This window comes from Cibotium barometz, chromosome 19 (genome assembly GCF_041138505.1).
Source record: "Cibotium barometz isolate CiBa-2024 chromosome 19, ASM4113850v1, whole genome shotgun sequence".
Classification (NCBI taxonomy): domain Eukaryota; kingdom Viridiplantae; phylum Streptophyta; class Polypodiopsida; order Cyatheales; family Cibotiaceae; genus Cibotium; species Cibotium barometz.
In genome coordinates, this window is record NC_141064.1 from 42,855,356 (window position 1) to 42,877,004 (window position 21,649).

The window sequence follows — 21,649 nt, forward strand, 5'->3', positions numbered from 1 at the left end:
CAGCATCTATTATGTGGAAATCATCTACTAGTTGTTTTATCTTTCTTTTTTTAACAGGTTATGATACACTGTAGATGAGCATGATACACACTAGATGGAATGTGCATCATGCCAATGTGCATGAAACACTCTAGATGTAATACCTTGGTTTCAGAAACCTTTGTGGTCTTTTGTTAGACATTGATACAATTTTCTTTTCCCCCACTCCCCTCCCTCCCCCTCCTCCTCCTCCCTCTCTCCCTCCCCTTTAGTTTGCCAAATATACTTGTTGGGCAACGATATGTGGCAACTACGGGCTATTGTTTTGCCAAAGGTGCTTAAGCATCAAGACGGTATACTCAATCAGTAATGATATTTGATCAGCCACTAACGTGCAAGCCTGCACATGCACACTCCACACACACAAAAAAGGGGCGTGCACACCTTTGTCTTGTGCGCATTGCACCAATGCGCACCATATCCGTTGCACATAGCATATGCACCTGTACATGCTGAACAGGTCCCATAGACCATACTTTGGTTTCACATATCATATGCACTTGGTTTTCTGAACACATCCCACATCGTTTTTGGGTATCCCAAGAAAGATAATACAATGTGTGTGCCAGTGTGCCATTTTCTGATGAAGCCCTTCAAAAAGGCAATCGCTAGAACCAATGCATAATAGAATATATGATTACAAACGTAATCCCATTCTTGCCAGGGTTAACATCATACCATATGCTGCCTTGAAGGACAGCAATGCTAGTGATAACATGCTTCTTTGACCGACCTCAGCCTATTGAAGAACTTTCGAATTTATTATTTCAGGTCTGATCTTTTCTGTTGAGGCTGTCTGATGGCATGCTCCCGAGGGGGAATGCGACTGATCAGCCAAATAAGAGCTACACCTACAAGGGCTCCAGAGAGATGGGCAATGTGATTAACATTTGTAAAATTATGATTTACTTGACTTGCCATTTGTGCTGAGGCTTGCGCAGCATCCATAACCTGTACACAAGAAAAGCACGATTAAAACATTGATTGATGTATATATAATGACGTTAAGTGCCTTGATACAAACACCATCAAGATCAAGTACTACCTTCTCAAGGACAAATTGTCCCAATATAAAGAATTCTAGAATTTTACGCCAGTTCCAACTCATCTGCACATCAAACACTTCTAATCAATAAAGCCACCTCTCTCTCTCTCTCTCTCTCTCTCTCCAGAGAGAGTTTTGATTTGTTTTATTTTATTTTCTGTTCCATGATGAGATATGCCATGGACATTATTGTATCATTTTGGTCTCTTAGGCCCATTGTAGACGCCTAATATATGCACATGCCAGAGTGACATGAGGATATAAAACCTTGAGCTTACTTGAGTGGCCATGCTTCCAAGCACATTTCTAGGAGCCCAGGACAAAGGGTTGGCTTTTTGACACCCTAGTCACACCAGCCATATGGAGCAGCCTTTTGGGGGGCAGATCTATCCGATGAGGATTGCCAGCAAGTTGAGAGGCCCCAGGTCATAATGTTCTCCCGTACGATACACAGCAAACCATCGGTCCCACACCAGATTATCCAAGCAGAGTTTGTTGCAGCCCTGATGGTAGTACTCTTCCAAAGTCACATGCCTCCATCGCATTAGTCACATGGATCCCCACAGGGACCCGAGGCTTGCCCTCGAGGCCTCGAGACAACGAGCAATCGAGGGCCTGTTGGACATAGAGCACCGTCCAGTTGCTAACATGTGGAAGAACTTAATCCCATATGCCTAGCTGGTGTACCTTCATCTTAGTATAAAGGGTCAAAAAGACCCTTGGCCTCTCTCATCCCTCCAACAAACCCTTTGGTGTGAGTGGGCGCACGGGATGGGAGGGGGGGAGAGAGAGCCCGGCCTCTCGTGGGTGTTGTTGGTGCTTGATGCTGCGCTTCTACTCTGAAGTCGCTGTCTTAGATTGAGGCATCCTCTTAGGTAAAGAAAGAAGACCATATTGTGTGCAGTTAACCTCATTAACTGCAATATTGCACGTTTCGACGTGATTTGGATGCGTTTTAGGTCCCATTTTGGCTCTACAAGTTTTTCGCATACACTCTGTGAAGTGTCAATTTTGATTGTGTATACCCAACGTCTCGTTCAGTGCAAAGTTGGAGCAGAAATCTCGTTGCAAGATAGTCTGTGCAGAGAACCCAAGTATTACAGGTGTTGGTGGATGTATGTTTATGTGACTGGTAGTTGCAATATAACAGGTTTAGAGTACTGCTATGTTGAAGCCTTTCCATACAGTCATAGACCAATCCTTCTTGCAAGCCTTCAAGGACCTCCACAACCACCCCTCTGTGTCCGATAAACCACCTATCCCCTCCCTCCCACATTCCAAACCACAGCTTCCAACTTTCTCCATTGAAGATCTACTCGAGGAAAATAAGATGGTAGCGAACCTCTTCGACCTTCTCCAGATCAGCTCCAGTGTTCGACAATGCCTCAATGCACTACTGGAGCGGCTCGATGGTACACCAACCAATTCTAGTACTGGGTAGTATGGTGGGTTCCCACTCCCTACAAGGTCACACATTGCCGGTTGCATGGGTATCAGCCACACCAACTCCTCCCTTACTAACTACTAGAGTCCCCGCCTCTCTGTGGAAATTCATGGCACCCCACTTTGCAGGGATGGTGGCTCGGGGGTAAACCTAATGCCAGAATTCACACTTCATGCAATATGTCTCAAGTTAACAACACCAGCCAACTGCTATGTTCGGATGGGTGACCCCCATAGGCCTAGTGAAAGGTGTCACTGTAGTAATCTAGGGAATCCCATTCTTACATGACTTTGTGGTGATCCGGCTCCCTAAAGACAAAGGGGCCTACTCTTAACTCATTTGGTCAACCATGTCTTAGAAGTACAGGTGTACTACACGACTTGGGTTCTAACCGTTTGTGGATTCCCCAAGACTGCTATCCATAGGAGCTGAAATTGGAGGAAGGTCTGGACCAAGGGATCCATGTGCCACAGTAGCCCCCACTTTATCTCCCACCCCTTAGAGGACCACGTCTTGGCCTATGACTGAAGAAGGCCTTGTTTCCCATGGTGATGAGTCGGAACTACTTGACTGGCTCCAAGCGGCGGAGGGCCTAACATCCTACATGGTGGACATCACGGAGGTACCAAACGACTCCACCAACCCTCCCTTAGAGCACTATAAGGCCGTAGGGCTAGGGGAGCCTGTCATGAGCCAACAGAGGGCGCAAGAGGATGGTCAAACCCCTCTCAAATAAGGTCCACAAGAACCCAACCACGCCAAAGCATCTGAGATAGGGGAATCCCTCAACCTTCCCTCTTGCCAAGACCCTGTCCAAGGATTCAACCTCGGCACTACAGAGGAGCCCCGCCCATCTTGTTAGCCTCTTGGCTGTGGGACCACCCAACTCTACTTGAGCACCGCTACCTTATTCCAATCTTACAAGGATGTCTTTGCCTGGACATACAAAGACTTGGATGGTGTTCCAACTTTCCAAGATGGTGCTCCACCCAACATTGGTGTTCACACCATACCGCTCCAAGAAGGAACTCGACCAATTCATGGACGGGCCTACAAGGTCAACCCAAAGTATGTAGAGGCAGTCAAAGTGGAGCTGGAAAAGATAGAGGAAGCCCACATCATCTCCTTAGTGGAACACTTTGAATGGCTTTCGCCTATGGTCATCTCCCCCAAGAAGAAAACCAACAAGATCCGTGTCTACGTGGACTTTTGGTCCCTCAACAAAGCTACCATCAAGGATGGATTTCCACTCCCATTCATGGATCATGCCTTATAAAATCGTTGCCATCCTTCGCCTACCACCCCCCATCAGCCCCAAAGGAACCCAAGTCTTTGTCAGACATACCGGCTATCATCGCCGCTTCTTAGATATGTATGCTATAGTTGCTCTTCCCTTGGCCCGCCTAGTCAAACCTTCCACCATCTTCCACTGGTCCAACCTCACGCCTACCTTAAAAAGCACCTCACCGAAGCACCCATTCTCATCCCACCCGACTGGTCAATCATTTTTCACATCCACACAGATGCAAGCCTCACCACTATTGGTGGCAGTCCTCACCCAACCGAGTCTAGAGTACAAAATGGACCGGCCTATCTACAACGCCAATCACCTCCTCACCCCAACTGAGTAGAACTACAACACCATGAAACAGGAAGGTCTGGCCATTGTCTATGCCTGCCAAAAGTTCCGTCACTATCTCTTGGGCACCCATTTCATCGTCATTTCGGATCACCACGCCCTCAGATAGCTCCTCAACAAACCTCAGGTGGCTGGTCGTGTCCAGAGGTGGTTGATTCTATTCCAAGAATTTGATTTTGAGATTCTCCTATAGCCTAGCAAGCATCACGTCATGGCGAACCATCTCTCCCACATCAACACTAGCGAGCCTGCAACAAGTATTGTGTTGAAATATGGTGCCCAGCATGTCATGTATATGGGAGCAAGGTAGATGGAGCTTAGGATATCATGAAATTGGAATGGATGACGTCTAAGGTTATTAGAGGTTGTGAATGGATGAATATAAAAGGAAGTCAATGGTCAAAAAGTAGGCACATGGAAAGTGCAAGGGTGCACAAGGCATGGGGGATATATGAACACATGGATGGCACAAGGGTTCATGGAGCATGTGGATGAGAGCTCTATGAGAGCTATAAATGGATGTATCAAACTCATTTTCTCAATGCAAAAACGTGAGTATGTGATTAGCCCTAATCCATATCTTGTATATCTTCATTAGTGTCAACATTATGCTCTAAGCATGTCTTCTTTAATCTTTCCACCATAGCTCTCCCCTTGCTTAGTTATGCACCCACATCTCCTCAAGTCCCACCTCAATTAACATGGTACCATAGCCCCACAAGATCCTAGGCCTCCCTCATTATCACTCACTCATCCCAAGTTGGATTAGGCCTGCCATTAATCACTAATGCCCTTCATCACCATTGAAACTGTGAAGAAACTTCTCGACCACGCTCTGCTTATCCACCTCTCACAGGAGCTACAACGCACCAATCGGCTTGAAAATTGGTTCAAATTAAAGTTAAAGAAGAAGGCTTCAAAAGCCCCAACACTCAACTTGACATTGCTAGGAGCAGAATGTGCCATCAAGCTCGAAAACGGCCGCTTGTAGAACTGCGCTTTTTCTCTGTTATTCTGACTAGTGCATACCGCCTAAGACCTCTCTGGGTTAATTTGCCAACTGCGAACATGCGCTCCTAAGTCCTCCACAAGCTCCCAAGAGCTTACCTCAAGCGGATGCCTCTATTGTGTGGCAGTGCCTCTCAACCAGGGCTGGGTACACAATCTAGTGAAGAGCCTCTTCAAGGTATATTGGATTTTAGATTTAACAAACTCAATCTTATCATTAAGTGCTAATCTAGATCACTAAGGAAGCTCCTTGAGTGTATTTTGTAACTATTTGGCCCTCCTAGCTCTATTTCACATGATGAAACCCATGCTCGGACATCAAATAGGTGGAAGAAGACATGGGGATAGTAGGATTTGATTAAGAAAAAGCACCATTCTTGGTCAAAAAAGCAAGAAAAAGCAAAAAGTCAAGCAGGGTTGACCACGAGCTAAGGACACCATTGGAAAGAGAAAATTGAGCCGGACCAAAAAGCTAAAGGGGCTTTCTCAAAAAGTAGCTCCTAAGGCCAAAAAGCAAGGCCTTAAAGCCAGAAAAGCAAAGCACCAAAAGTTGAGAAATATTTTATTAATAAAAGTACAAAGAGCAAAGCAAAGGCAAAAAGGAAAAAGCAAAAAAGGCAAAGCAAAAGCATGTACAAACTTTTGGCAAAAAGCAGAGCCCTTTTCAAGTATAAAAAGGCTTGAACCTCTCTTGTAGACTATAGCATCATGAAGGAGATCCTAGAGTGTGTGTGGGCATCATTATGATCATGGAGAGCTTCTTCTTCGTCATCAACACCTTCTCCAACTTGCTTTTCAAATGTACGGTCAATCCTAGACTTGTATGGACATATGCATGGGCAATATGGACGCGTGTAAGGAGTTGTACGGACATGTACGGAGTTGTACGGACAGAGATTTCAAAAACCCTAAAAAACTACTTTTTTGATATTTTTATCGCCCAAAAACCATTAAAACATGTTTTATATCAGTTTTCTTGCCAAAAAGAGCTTTTCCATGTTTTCCTTCATCAACAAGGTTGTAGGAGTTGTGGAGATTACTCATGGGAACTTGGACTACTTGAACTTGGACTACTTAAACTTGGACATAGAGCTTGGATATGGAACATAGAGCTTGGACATGGAGCATAGACATGGAGAACTTGGACATAGAGCTTGGGAATGGAGCTTGGAAATGAACATGAAACTTAGACATATAGCTTGGACATGGATCTGGATTTGGTTTTGGATTTGATTTGGACTTGGAACTTGGACTTGGATTTGATTTGGACTTGGAACTTGGACTTGGATTCATTCGATTTGGATATTGGATATTGGATTTGGTACTAGCCCGGTGAGAGATACTTGTGGGTCATCCCCGTGGTGTGCACGGCATCAGAGATCTCGTGCCTCGACATCGACTTGGATATATATATATATACCTAGATGAATCCAAGAACATGCCCAAATTCACCTTTTAGGAACGTGCATGTTATATACTCATGGTAGTCAACCCACAAGACTATATAACTATCAACTCCATTATGCATAGTATGGACTAGATACTACGACATCCCCACTAACGTCATCAGTACCCAATAGTGGGTGTAGAACTCTGTATCAAGATATACTCTCACACATGCACTCCACACACACACACACATAAGAGCATATATTCACACAAAGCCCTTCGTACTAAGTTTATGTCAAACCTCCGGAGATGTAGGGCAGACTCAGCCATAATGAAGCCTAGCACTCAGGGAAGTAGCAAATTGGAAGAATTAGTACAACAAATAAGTAGTTGATAGGGCAAATGCACCGCTAAAGATAGAAAGAATAAGCACAATATCAACTCGCTGCAACTCGGACGAAAACTTCACAATGTGACGTCTACATGTCCGCTAATACAGCTGAATTATATACCTAGATGAATCCAGGAACATGCCCAAATTTACCTTTTAGGAACGTGCATGTTATATACTCATGGTAGTCAAAACTCCATTATGCATAGTATGGACTAGATACTACGACATCCCCACTAACGTCATCAATGCCCAATAGTGGGTGTAGAACTCTATATCAAGATATGCTCTCACACAAGCACTCCACACACACACACACACACACACACATAAGAGCATATATTCACAAAAAGCTCTTCGTACCGAGTTTTTGTCAAACCTCCGGAGATGTAGAGCAGACTCAGCCATAATGAAGCCTAGCACTAGTCACAGTTTGTTTCCCTGGACTCCGCCGCGAGTAACTTCCGCTCCTTTCTAGGATAGGAGCATTGGTGGGCTCGGTGCTTGAGACTGGCCCCACAGCAGCTTCAGTGGTGGCTAGAGCAGCTGGCCTGCCTTCGGTTAGAGTTTTGGTTCCTGACATCTCCTCCCTTCCGAAGGTCATTCAGCTACCTAGGATAGGGGGGGGGGGGGGGGGGGTGGATCGATCAGAGAGTGGAGTTTTCGGGGCTCCCGACCTAGTGTTTTATATGCAGGCAGGTCGGCCACCTGGCCAAGGCTTGCTCTCGCAGGAGACCCCGACCTTCACTGCAGCAGCACGCCCTCGATGGCCCGCCCACGGATGCGGCTCGGCAGGCAACCTCCGAGACACCTGCTCAGCCCACAGAGACCTCAGATTGGCAACCTAGACAGGGGCGCCGTAAAGGGAGACAGCCAGCAGCATGCCCAGAGACCGATGCAGCAGCAGTCACAGTCTCAGCATCACTGGGTTCCAGTGAGGAACAGCTTTGCTCCCCTCCAGGAGGAGACCCCAGCGTAGACTGAGGATCAAGAGATGCCAGCACCCCCTCCTTTGCCCCCACCCCCCCCTCCCGTCTCGCTTCCACCTTCGCCTCCTCCCGTTCCCGCTCCCGTTTTGTCAGCAGCTCCTTCCCCTCCCCCTTCTCCCCCCCCTCCTCCCCCTCCACTCGCCTCAGCTCCCTGGGAGGCCCTGGCAGTACCCTGGCGCTCATCTGCAGTCCGGCGGGCACTGAGCACCGACCTTGCTCGAGCACCGCAGAGGAGAGTACCATGCCGATTCGGGCTTCACGGATATCCTCTATCCGCAGTCGGCTGAGTAGTCTTGACACTAGACAGCGCTTGGAGGCTTTTGACTACTCCTTCACACGGCTTTTTGGAGTTCATGTGGTGATACCTCTAGCCTAAGGGGAGGAGGCACTTGATTCAGCGGTGGCCTTCTCCTTCCCATCTACTCTGGATCTCGCTCTTAGCATTTTGAAGACTCAGGCAGTTGAGTTTTCTCACCATGTGAGCGATCTGGAGATGACAGACGTGATAGGCCGACTCTGGGAGCTGGCTCATTTCTTTGATACCGGGAGTGCGGATGCCTCCGGGATTCGACATTTGGTGGTTCGCATAGTGGCAGACCTAGCACGCGACCCTGGTTATGTATGCATACACGAGGTTGCTCTCTCTAAGCGGGAGGCAGTCGCCATGGGACACAGCCACCACTGGCGCCTGATCCGAGATTCTTGCAGCACACCGGGTGGGAAGATTCGTAGCCGCTCGGATGGGGACTATTCTCCATCCAAGCCACTTGCGAAGGCCCGCCGTATGGCTAAGACAGCCTCCACCTCAGCAAGTCATCCATGAGGATCATCTCATGGAATGTATAGGGCCTTGGCGGCGCACACTATGTACGTTATCGTGGTTGCTTGAGGCAGGAGCTTCAGAGATGCCTGGTTGGGGGTAGTACTGATATCCTGATGATGTAGGAGCACCATTTGAGATATGGTTCGGTGATGCCTGGTAGATGGGACACATTTTGGTCTGCAGGGTTTGGCCCCTTGGGTGGGTAGGGAGGAGTATGTATGGTCATTGCGGATGTATGGCGGCAGGCCATTGTGGATCGCGGGGTCATTGTGCCTGGTAGAGCACAGTATGTTATTCTGAGGATGCACGATGAGCTCTTTGGCGTGCTCAATGTCTATGCGCCCAACCATGCTAGTGCCAGAGCAGAGTTCTGGACCCTTGTTACAGATGCATTGCCCGAGGCCGCACATTGGTGTGTCGGAGGAGACTTCAACATGCTTGAGGACCCAGCCAATAGGGTGGAAGGCAGTCATGTTACAGTGCACGGCACAGAGCTTGCAACTTGGGAGCGATTTTGCATGACACTGCGGATCACTGATGCATGGAGCATGAGGCTTTCTCCTGCTCTCAGGACAGTCTTAGTTTTTCTCGGTCGGATCGCCGGCAGGGAGGGACTAATCTATCACGGATTGATCGCTTCTATGTGGGTGACATGTTCGGGGAGCGTGGGGGCTCCGTTGGCATTCTCGCTGACACCTCTTTTTCAGACCCTGCGCCAGTTATTTTGACACTTGAGGAGAGGACACAGGAGACTAGCTTGCAGTTGAGGATCCCAGAGAGGATACTTACAGATCCCAGTCTTTCTGAGGACATTGAGAGGATATGGCATGATAGCCAGAGCTCTGACCTGGATGCAGCAGGCCAGTGTGCCCAGGGACTCATCGAGCTCAGCTCTTTTTTGCACGCTGTAGCCTTGACACGGCTGGGAGAGACACGAGAGTGGGAGCGTCGCTTGAGACGTAGCCTTGCTTCGCTCCAGCGCCTTCAGGAGCAACAGCCTACATGTGAGTGGGTGGCGTCCCAGCTGAGCCAGGCACGCCAGGAGGTTAGAGAGGCAGAGGAGCAGAGACATGAGTTCTACTATCATCGCCAGGCCTCTCAGTGGACGCAACTTGGTGATAGAGTGACTGGGGAGTTCTTTGAGATTACCGGACCCCGCCATGCTCGAGCAGGAGTACGCCAGCTCAGGAGGCAGGACGGATCGTTAGCCACTGAGCCCGGGGAGATTAGAGCCATTGCCACTGAGTTCTATAGAGACTTGCTTTCAGCGGAGCCAGCCACGGAGGCACGTGATGCTTGCAGACAGACTGTGTGGGCCCATGTGCAGAGGAGGGTCACAGATCGTATGCGCACAGTTCTGGGTGAGCCTCTTTCAGAGGATGAGCTTGTTGAGGCTTTGAGGGTCCTTCCGCACCATAGTTGCCCTGGGGAGGACGGATTGACGCATGCCTTCTTTATGCGCTATTGGGACCTTTTGGGGCCAGGCCTCCGCAAGGGCTTTCAATATGTTTTGGACACTGGGGTGATGCCACAGAGCTTTTCTGAGGGCTTGATCTTTCTTATCCCCAAGGGGGAGGGAGTGTCAGATGATATTCGGCATTGGAGACCTATTACGATCCTCAATACTGTCTACAAGGTCCTGGCAAAGGCCTTGAGTTTGAGGATCCAGCCCTTCCTTGGGGAGCTGATTCATGCTACCCACACAGGATTCGTCAAGGAGCGTAGTATCCTTGACAACATTTTCACCTTCTGGGAGGCGACGGCCCGAGCTAGATTTCTCGGTGAGGACCTGGTCGTGATGCTTCTCGATTTGAGAAGGCATACGATAGAGTCGATTGGGGTTTCTTAGGGTACATCACGTCTTACTGGATCTTCTCGAGTTCTTGCATCAGCCAGGTACAGAGGCTGATCAGGAACTTTCTTTGGTTTGGGCGGGATGGTCAGTCGGCCCGAGCTAAGGTTGCTTGGGCAGTTATTACTCTTCCGCTGGCCCAGGGGGGCTTGGGCATTATAGATCCAGTTGATCAGAGTAGAGCCTTATTGGGGAAGCTTATTGTTCGGGGGCTGCTTCCAGGCGCTGAGCCTTGGAAGGAGCTTCTTTTTCAGCGACTGCAGGCTAGGGCTCCCCCAGCAGGGGGCACTTGGGCACCAGAGATACGATGGATCTTCATAGAGATGAGAAGGACAGGCCTCAGTAGAGGATGGGAGGACAGATTTGCCTTGAGCATCCTGCGAGCTTGGGAGCTGCTGAGACCGGGGCTTTCTCAGAGACCTTCTACTTGTGATGAGGAGCGGGCCAGACAGCCGCTCATCTGGAGCCCCGCGGTACGCACAGAGCAGGGTCATATGCTGGGTTCTCGGCCTCGTCTAGCCTGGGGACCAATGGCGGTAGGCCCAGCACGCAGTTTTGGAGACTGGCAGGCGTTCTGCAGTCTCCCAGAGGAGATCCAGGTAGAGAGGCTGAGTCACTTCAGAGGGGGGCTGATTATGAGGGATGACATTCAGGAGGCACTCACTGAGGAGTGGTTCACGCCTTTCGAGCCAGCGGCCCCACGGTGGATGGGAGCCTTTACACAGTTGGAGATCCTGATTGCTGTCAGAGCTTGCACTGAGGATGGTAGATGCCTCTACTATGAGATCTAGGATGAGGGCAGAGTTCAGAGAGTGGAGGCGGAGTCGCCTTTGGTTGCAGAGTGCATCTTTCAAAGGATACGGGTAGTGGCCGCCGCTTCCCGGAAGTGGCATATTGATCCAGACCCTGCAGATGTGGACTCTGATTGGCGCATATGGGCATATGCTGCGCGCCCCTTGGCCCGGCTCCACTGGGACCCTGGCGAGTACGAGTGGCATGACCCTTATGCGTCCCTCGAGGCCACAGAGATCACCTTTTTCAAGTACACTGTTCGGTTGGGGAGGCATATTTTGTCTGCGAGGAGGATGGTCTCTCCAGCTGCATCGGAGCATTGGCGGCTATACAGGGACTCTCACAGGAGTTCCTGGAGGATTTTGGACCAGGCTCTGGGCTAGCCGACAGGCACGCAGGATCTCGACTTTCCAGTGGCTGGTTGCCCACAGGGGCTCTGCAGTTGGCACCTGGCTTGTCTACAGTGGTCTTCCGGCGGCCTACGTCCAATGCGGCCACCCATTGGAGACACAGAGACACTGCCTATGGGACTGTCCACAGGCGCAACAGATTTGGCTGAGGATGCTGCGCATTTTGGCCCCCCTCTCTCCAGAGGGCATGTATACGTGGGGTGCCGTGCTTGGTCGACTTCGTCATTCAGGGCCTGCTCTGGGATACGAGACGGAGCAGGACAGCCAGGCCATCAGATTCATTAGGGGCCAGCCTCGCCTTGTTCCTTCACCGAATTTCTCGTCCGCCGGCTGGACACAGGAGAGGGATCTATGATGGGAGCTCCTCAGTAGCCTCACCATATGGTTCACCTAGAAAGCCCGGTGTTTCAAGGCCTTTGAGGGGAGACTGGAGCCACCAGCAGAGACTGTTCGGGGGATTTGGCAGGAGTTGATCCACACCCTGCGAGGACAATATGACCGCATCCGGGGCGACTCGGATGTGGCGATCTTGCGGCGCCAAGCCTTTCACACCACTTGGCGTAGCGGCCCCTTCTATACCCTACACGCGGGTACCCCCTGCTGGCATTACATGCCACCTGTTTGGATTTTCCCCCCTCCTATTGTATGATATAGCCTCTCAGTTATTTGTACTGATATTTGTACTTTTTTGCACCTAGGGAGAGTCTCCCTAGCTGCCTTGATTGCATCTCTGCTCTGCCTTCTTATGAGCAGGAGAGTTTTTGTAGCCCAGCGGGCGTTTTTTATAACTAATGAAAGGATCTTTTCTCGGGAAAAAAAAAATGAAGCCTAGCACTAAGGGAAGTAGCAAATAGAAAGAATTAGTACAGCAAATAAGTAGTTGATAGGGCAAATGCACCGCTAAAGATAGAAAGAATAAGCACAATATCAACTGGCCGCAACTCGGACGAAAACTTCGCAATTTGAAATCTGCATGTCCGCTAATACGGCTGAATTATATACCTAGATGAATCCAAGAACATGCCCAAATTCACCTTTTAGGAACATGCATGTTATATACTCATGGTAGTCAACCCACAAGACTATATAACTATCAACTCCATTATGCATAATATGGACTAGATACTACAACATCCCCACTAACGTCATCAATGCCCAATAGTGGGTGTAGAACAATGTGATATGGTTGAATTATATACCTAGATGAATCCAGGAACATGCCCAAATTCACCTTTTAGGAACGTGCATGTTATATACTCATGGTTCTATATAACTATCAACTCCATTATGCATAGTATGGACTAGATACTACGACACTAACGTCATCAGTGCCCAATAGTGGGTGTAGAACTTGGATATCCTACATTGGCATATCTGTTTGTTTTGTATTCATTGATTGTAATGATCCTGGCCAGCGTGCCAGTGGATTGTTCCTAAATAAATTCCTAAAAGGGGGCGGGGCCTATTCACGCTCAATGTGGTGTACTATGCAGGATCCCTATTCCCTTCTCTCTCTCCCCTCTCTCTCTATATCTTTATCTCTTGGACACGTGGTTGAGTCTGTCTCACTGCACGCCCCGCTGGGCTTACAGTGGTATCAAAGCAGGATTTCTCTTGAAGAAACTTTCTTAGGTTGGCAGAGCCATGTTGAGAGCAGAGGGAGACCAAGCACCTCATGAAGGGAACAACTATGAGGCCAGTACAGGACTTCAGGATGGGAACCAGGGTCATCAGAAGAGTATCATGAGGCATACCATGGATAGCATTGTATCACTTTGGCCTCATAGACCCATTGGGTTTTTTAGGAGACGTTTAATATAACTTTCTTTCTGTCTCATGAGAGGGTGTCAATATTTGACTTGGAGGATCCCGTCATGCAGGAGACCGGACCAGGACGACATTGCGCTTCATAGAGCATAGCAAGGTAGAGGTGCAATCAAAGATAGACATTTCCATGATTTGGGAGCCACCCATGTACTCATCATCTATAACATCCTACGGTTGCACTCACGTGCTTCCCACAAGCGGAGTTCTAGCATAATTGACTACTTGATGGGGTCTCCAGCTTTAGCCTCACTAATACACGAATCCACCATCCCACCCTGCCCACTCAAAGCCAACCACACCTATCTTTCTCTCACTCTCATCTGCACACATCCCACCCCTGCACCACCCCCACCTGTCACACGTTACACTCAGATCCACTTCCATCATGACTGTGATGACATCTACTCCAGCCACATCTACTGCACCTAGCAGATACGCAGCACCCCTAGCCACCCTAACCTCTCAACTTATCACCATCATACACACATCCGCCATAGCCACCTTCCCACATACTGTACGATCAACCACCAAACCCCCCCCACAGGCACCATGCATTTGAATTGCTGGTATGATAATGAATGTCACACCACACATGACCGTCTCAAACATGAGCAAGCTACTAGTCAAATCCAAGAGCAAGACACTCAACAGATTTTATTGTACTCGTTGCAAGAAACGAGCACACTGTAGATGACACTGGGATGAATTATACCAACAACTCTTCTTAAGCAAGAACTGTCAAGAAGCTTGGGGGATACTGCCCACCCATCTGTCACACTGAATCACAGGTTGCTAACATGCAAAAATGCAACGCAGAAAAAAAACCCCCAAAAAAAAAATGGTGCAGATGACGTGGCACTGCCACGTGGCAAGAAAGCAACGCAGAGCAGCCTTATAGGCTTGGAATGATGTGACCAGCTTTTGGAAAGCAAAAGATTAAAAGCTTTTTAAATACTTAAAAGGGAAGAGCTTTTATTATTAAAAGATGTTTTTTGGGCTATAAGTGAGTTTTAAAGCGCTTTCCTCAAGTGCTTTTGAGCAAGAACTATATATTCAGCTACTCTCTCATTGTTAAGACATGTAAAAAGACAAGCGAGCTCTCTAGCTCTACGAACTTGTACTCAAGACTCCTCCAAGGGGCTTTATTTAATATAACTTGGAGAGGGGGAGGGGTCAGCCCAAGGCTATTCCAACTCCTAGTGTAGTGTCTTCTCTTTCTACTCTCTCTCTTTCTTTTATTTTCAGATTTTGTCAAGGTCTTATGCATGAATTTGTAGTTTTCTTGAAGATAAGCTATAGGTACCCATGCCACAACCCTTACAAAGGCCTGTTAACAGTGGTATCAGAGCAAAGGTTATGTCTCTCTCCTACGAGAGAGAACGATCTTTACACGTGGTGTGTTTTGCTTTTTCTTCAAGCAATGGGAAGCATTGACCACCAAGAAAAGGACCAAGCCACCAAAAGTGGAAAGCAAACCCAAGAAGACCCAAGAACCCACATGGTCATAGAAACTATGATCAATTTGGACACCATTCTCTAAGATCCCGACTTGATGAGAATCTTTGAGCAACTAAGGAGCTGAGCATCCAACAAAGGAGGATGAGCTTGAAAATCAAAAGTCTTCATCAAAGAGATCCCAGTCCTCCACCTTCTCGTGGAAGGAAGAGGAGCCATTCCAAATCAGCCCACTCTCATCGTCGGAAAAGCCGACATAGTCCGAAAAGGTCCACGAGCCCATCTTCTTCATCAAGCCTTTCATCTTCCTCATCATCATCTTCTTCTTCTTCCCCTTCTAGCTCACCCTCTCCATGACATGGAAAGAATGGGAAGAAAGGTAAGCGCAAAGCTAAGGAGTTCAAAGAAGAAGGATGGATGGTGTGGTTTACAACATATGATGGAGCTTATGGTTACACAGACAAAGCCCTCAGTATTATCCACCAATTTGATATTGCTTTTCGTTTTTAAAACTATTCGGAGGCATCCAAGATTCACAAGGCTAGTTTACATCTTACGGAGACAGCCAATGCATGGTGGGGTGCACTCATGGTTGAGGGTGTCAGAATACGCAGCAGAGATGATGACCAAATCTGGGAACACGAGCAAACGCAATGCAAAAAAACAGCACGAGAGAGAGAGAGATAGAGGCGCGTAACTCTGCTCTATATACACAAAGAAGATCCAGAATATGATACAAGATGACAAGGGGGCTATGGGGCCATTTTATATGGCCCCAACACTGCAGTCGGCCTGCTCATAGGCAGCCGACAGGCCTAGATCTCCACGACCAGCCCACAGACACCCAGTCGGCCAGCAATGCCAGGGTGTCCACGACCTGTACCACAGTCGGCGAGCACTAGAGCTGAAGTCGGGTACTGCAGGTACAGTCGGCCACCTACCAAGATCTCCTGCCACCACAGAAGTGCCACCCAAGCCACAGAAAAAATGGAAAAAATGGGGGAAAAATACGGGGAGTGAGGAAAAATGAGAACAACACCTACAAGGGCGGGCACACCCACAACAAAGGCCCTGGTGTCTACAAAAAGACACGAGATGACTTCTAACAGAGGGAGCATCTCCCAAGAAATGAAAAGACTTCAAGAAATAGTTTTATGATCAGTTTTTACCTAAGAAGTTTGAAGATGATGTGCACCATGCATGGGAAGATTGCGGATGAAAACAGATGAGACACTTCATCGCTACAACAAGAAATTTTGGTTGGGATGCATATTTCAAGACTACTCCTTTAAGGATATTTTTGAGAGGCCTAAGTTAAGAAAGTATCGGGCCAGTTTGCATGACAACATTCGAGATTTTGTGAATGTCTGGCCGAATGATACCATCCAAGATTTGATGCATTCAGCTTCTGCTGTTGCCAGGTTCTACATGGTAGATGAACCAAAGAAAAGTATTTGAGATGAAAAGTCTTCAGTACTTGAGAAGTGCGAGAACTTCAAGAACAGGTTTCAGCCTATGAAGCCAAGGGGTATTCCAAACTCCTACAGAGGAAAGCACAACTTGACCAATGAGCAAATAGAGATCTACCGCAAGGAAGGGAAATTCTTTAGATGTGGCAAAAAAACACTTCGGAATGCGAGGCTAGAGAGTTATGCCTCTCTTGGGACAAAGTGCAGGACAAGAAGTGTTTACTCGGAGAGAGAGGGGGGTGTGGCCCGTGGGGTTCAGCCCAAGGCTATTCCGACCCCTAGTGTGGTGTCTTCTTTCTCTACTCTCTCTTTTGTTTATTTTCAGATTTTCTCAATGTTACACGTGAAATTGTTGTTTTCTTAAAGATAAGCTAGTCACCTGTGCCACAGCCCTTCCAAAGGCCTGTTACACCATCCCCATCACTTGCCCTCAAAACATGACACTCCTATGCACAATCTCTCTAGAAGGTACCTAATCAGTCTCCCCTCCCAAATCCTCCACGGCCATGCCCCACCACATCCACCTTCTTCACCTGCGATATGGTGACCAAAGCCATCCACAAGCTCAAAAATGGCAGATCTGAGGATCACGAGGGACTCATGGCTGAAACCTCTCTCTCATGCGAACACTCTAGCACCCCTCCTAGCTTATATGTTTAACTGAGCTCTTTCGGAAGGCTTTCCACCCACCTGATCATCCCACATTATCGCCCTCATCCATAAAGCCAAAGACCCCATGGATAGCAATAATTACCGGACTATCATGACTGGTCAGACATTGGCCAAACTCTATGGGTCATTACAACACACTAGGAGAGAGAGGAGCATACAATACCTGGACAGGCAGGATTTCAGAGGACCTTCTCCACCCTGGACCACATCTTGACCCTCCGTGCCATCATCGAGGAGGCCAGAGCTTGCAGTCACCAGATTTACTGCTGCTTTGTGGATTTCCACAAAGCCTTTGATACAGTGCCTCATGCCCGTCTTCTCCAACGCCTTTAGGATCTAGGGGTCCCATCTGACATGCTTTGGGGTATCATCACCTTATATGAGTCGGTCATTGGACGAGTGAGATGCCCAAGAGGATTATCAGAGGAGGTCTTCAGCACCATTGGATGAAACACGGCTGCCCACCCTCTTCAGCCTTTACATAGACGAGATCTCAGACTTTATTGACAGGGCATGAGGAGGAGGAGAATCACTCCGGCATACTAGTCTCCATTTTACTATATGCTGATGATATTGTTCTTAGTGCAGATTCTCCAGAGGCACTTGGAAGCTCTACAAGACTTCAGTATGCAATGGGGCCTCTCAGTTGACTTTGGGAAAACCAAGGCTATGGTCTTCAATAAATACTACCCCATTGCACCCAGGATGAGGTTCACCTACACGGGCAGTCTGGTAGAGATTGTCTGACTCCAATCCTATGTGGTCACCTTTTTCGGCGCACACAATTCGCCATGTAGCACATGCTAGATTGACCTAAGGATACGCAGCCCTAGCCCTCATGGAGAGACAATGTTTCCAGGCCCATTTCCAGGAGCCGAGGACGAAGGGTTGACTTTCTGACACCGTAGTCACCCCGGCATTGATGTATGGAGAACCCTTCTGGGCACCGGATCTTTCAGCAGATGCCTAGCAGCAACTAGAGCGGCCCCAGTCATGGTGCTCTCCCGCATGACCCGCAGCAAACCATTGGTCTCACATCAGATTATTCCGACAGAGTTTGATGCACCTCCTATGGTAGTGGAGGCACTCTTCCAAAGAGTCACTTACATCCACCGCATCGGGACATGCATCCGTCATGACTTCCGAGGCTTTCTTTAGTCATCCCAGCAGCTGGTAGCCCAGGGACAACACTCATGGTATGCTATTGTGTGTGCATGGTTTGAGGCTCATAGACTCGAAGTGGATCGTCTCCCATCACTTCATTACAGTCTAGATGCCCCCTTCCTTAGGTTCAAGCACGGGGACAGGAACTGGGTAATCTGATATGATCTACTCGGACTTTACATTCACGCCACATGTATTACACCGTTAGAGCCATTGAACACAAAGATGCAGCACGACAGGGATCATTTCTTGAGGCTCACAGATGATGGCTTCATCCGGAGGCCGGGGTACCTTGATATACATGTCACACGACACCAAGTGGATTGTGGTTGGCCAGCTACAGGTATCTTCACACCGTCTTCAGATTGAGACAGGGAGACCTGAGAGGATACCCCGGGAGGACGGGATCTGCAGATTGTGCCAGCGAGAGGTTGAGTCAGAGGAGCACATCATTTGCCATTTGCCCAGTATACTACAAGATCCGGAGGAGATTCGTTGCCTTTTCAAAGAGGGCTTTGGGCCTGTGGACAGGATCATAGACTATCAAGATCAGTGCTGCCTCGGACTCTTCCTCATAGTTGCCACAGACCCTCATCATAGTTGCTTGCCATCATAGTTGCTTGCCACAGACCCTCATCAAGAGCATCACTACACCCCCACGTGGAAAGTGTGTGATATGGTGCCATTTGTACCCTCTTGGTGATGTAAAACGCAATCAGCCTGGCACTCAAGAAATGGTTGCCTTCTTGATATGAACTGGTCATGCCTTTATTCTATGACCTTGGATAAGCTCCAACTTTGATAGGGAGCTAAACTTCAAAGTGCATTTCAAATCGTCTATTAAGTTTCATGAGGATGTAATTATTAAATCCTTGAATCCATTTTTTAAAGCACCCACTTATCCATTTTTAAAGCATCCACTTACCCAAAGTGGTGGGACCAAAAGAGAATAGTGCATTTCCAAAGCTTTGACGCTTTACACTTCTAATCAGACAAAATTGTAAAAGTTGTAGTATAGAGAGAGTCTGTCTTTTTTGAGAAGGATATACCTTCACAAGCACGCTTACTGCAAAGAGCCCAAAAACTGCCCCCGATGCACCTACGGAAACCACTGTTCGTGGAAGAACCAACCAAGACACAAGGTTTGCACCAGCTCCTGTTACAAGGTATGATATCCATAGGGCTAATCCACCCTCTTCTTCCTCCACTAATTTTCCTGTTTCATAGACAACAAGTAGAGTGGTAACTCTCGAATATTTTTCTCAAACAGGTCTCCCAAGCATCTCATTGCATAACTTTCAAAGTGAAAACCAAATGCACTGTAAACTTTGGATTTGGAACATGACACACTAAGCATATGTTGATCATATCAGCAAGTGTAGGGAACACTATAGGCCTGCCATAATTTTCTAAGGTTGGGCATTAGAAATCAAAGGGAACAAAACTCCAAGATACTAAAGATATCTAGGCACAAAGATTTAAAGACATGTGCAATCTCTAGAATCTAGACTCCCTACAATTAGGCTTCCTGAGGAGTGGGCCTCAATCATACTATGTAGCGCTATTTGACCAATAGGAGAATTTGTTCATTCTTTTGGTGGTTAAACTTCTTTTTGCCCATTCAAAGAGAACTAATGCTAATGCCTGCCCATGGCAGGACAAAAAGATGAAAGTTTGGGTGGTCAAACATACCAAAAATGTATAGGAAGAACAAATTGCTTGACAAGTGTTTCCTGCACACAGAGCAGTAGGGAAGTTGTAAGATCAGAAAAGAAGAGCCTTGAGAAAAGAAATTACACAGAAAAGCTTGAAACGATTGACATTGTGTGTTGGGAATCCTATATGTAACAAAGGGAGTAGGTCCTTTATTTCCCTTGTCACAGAGAAGCAGAAGCAATTAAATAAAAATAATTATTAATTTAAACATTGAGATAGCAATTAACATGCACACACAACACCGTACTTTGTTTTGAGCACCCCCGAACTGCCCGTGGTCAGTTTGAACTTTGAACAGCCCCAATCGTGAACTGATTGCCAACATGTCGCACACCTACCTGGCTGCTCCTCCAGTCCTAGTCAATGCCTAATCACCAGAGGAGTCCCTTCATGATTTGGTTCCATTTTAATTCTCATAATTCAGTGCCTTTGGGTGGCTAAAACCCCCCATAGACATGCAATCTTATGTGCAAACCCTAACCTAGACTCATGGTCACTCCTCCTAGGTATGGTCCCCAAAAAGAGGCACCATACATTGCTGCACGATGTACCAAAGTGTCCAAAACCCAAAACTTAGTGCGGGGCTCCTGGAAGTGGCCTGTAAACACTCTCTATACGGGCTAGGGCTGCATACCCTCTCACAACACGGGCGCCTCGGCAGCTGGTCTCATGGAGAAGATTGGGCCTGTGAAGCTCAATCCAAAGATAAACATAAGATGAGACGATGAACTCCAACCGGGCGCCTCTATACAGAAAGATTAGCCAGCTCTCTCTCTCCTAAACTCCCTGAGCCAATCATGATCCTGTCCCCCCAAATCCGTCTACAAATGATGAGATTTCATTTTTATATAGCCCAGACAGTGTAGGAGAGAGCGGGCATCCCTAATTGTTCCCTGAGAGTCCTCCCCTGAAAGAAAGAAAGAAAGTTGTGTATCCTCTTAAAAAGACTCAATGAGACCAAAAGTAGTACAAGGATTCCATGTGACAATGAGCCATGGAAAAGACTAAAAGAGCAAAAGGATAGACTAGCTGTATGTCTATCATATCATCATCATTAGCAGCAGCATCATAGTGAGAATCATGTTGATGGGTACATGTGCAAATACTTCTCCATATCAGTATAAGGAAGATCTCATGTGTGTGTGGTATCATCCTCATCCATCTAGAATATCTAGCATAGGGGAGCCTGTGACTGTCAAGGGGCTCAACATGTCTACCACCAAAGGTAGAGTGTCCCTATGTCGTTGGAGAATCATCCCTCTGCGAAGATGACTCGACAACCTCATCACTCTAACCCAATACATCATCATCTTGCAGTACATTTTTTGTGGGTGATGCATGAACCCCTGTCCTAGCATTCTCACCAGCAGAGCAGCCATGAGAGACAACTCACCACTCCTCACGGAACCTGGTTGAGACGGAACCTTAGGCTATATCGCTTGAGAGGCACGTTGCCTAGTCCTAGGGCAAAATGCCCCTACTAGTGACAAACCCGGTTACAGACCCGGCACTGATCAGGCCTACC

General features: G+C 47.8%; 1 protein-coding gene across 1 annotated transcript in view; it reads right to left on the reverse strand.

Moving 5' to 3' along the window:
- Window positions 1–646: 646 nt before the first annotated feature.
- The window catches only part of LOC147628630 (Rhomboid-related intramembrane serine protease family protein), a 98,843-nt gene continuing 77,840 nt past the window's right edge, over window positions 647–21,649 (reverse strand). The window contains exons 5-8 of the mRNA XM_086814211.1: window positions 20,101–20,141; window positions 19,458–19,624; window positions 1,085–1,147; window positions 647–990 (exon numbers count right to left, since the gene is read on the reverse strand). Of these exons, the coding sequence (XP_086670337.1) occupies window positions 802–990; window positions 1,085–1,147; window positions 19,458–19,624; window positions 20,101–20,141 (460 nt within the window). The 3' untranslated portion in view covers window positions 647–801. The remainder of the gene's footprint in view (window positions 991–1,084; window positions 1,148–19,457; window positions 19,625–20,100; window positions 20,142–21,649) is intronic.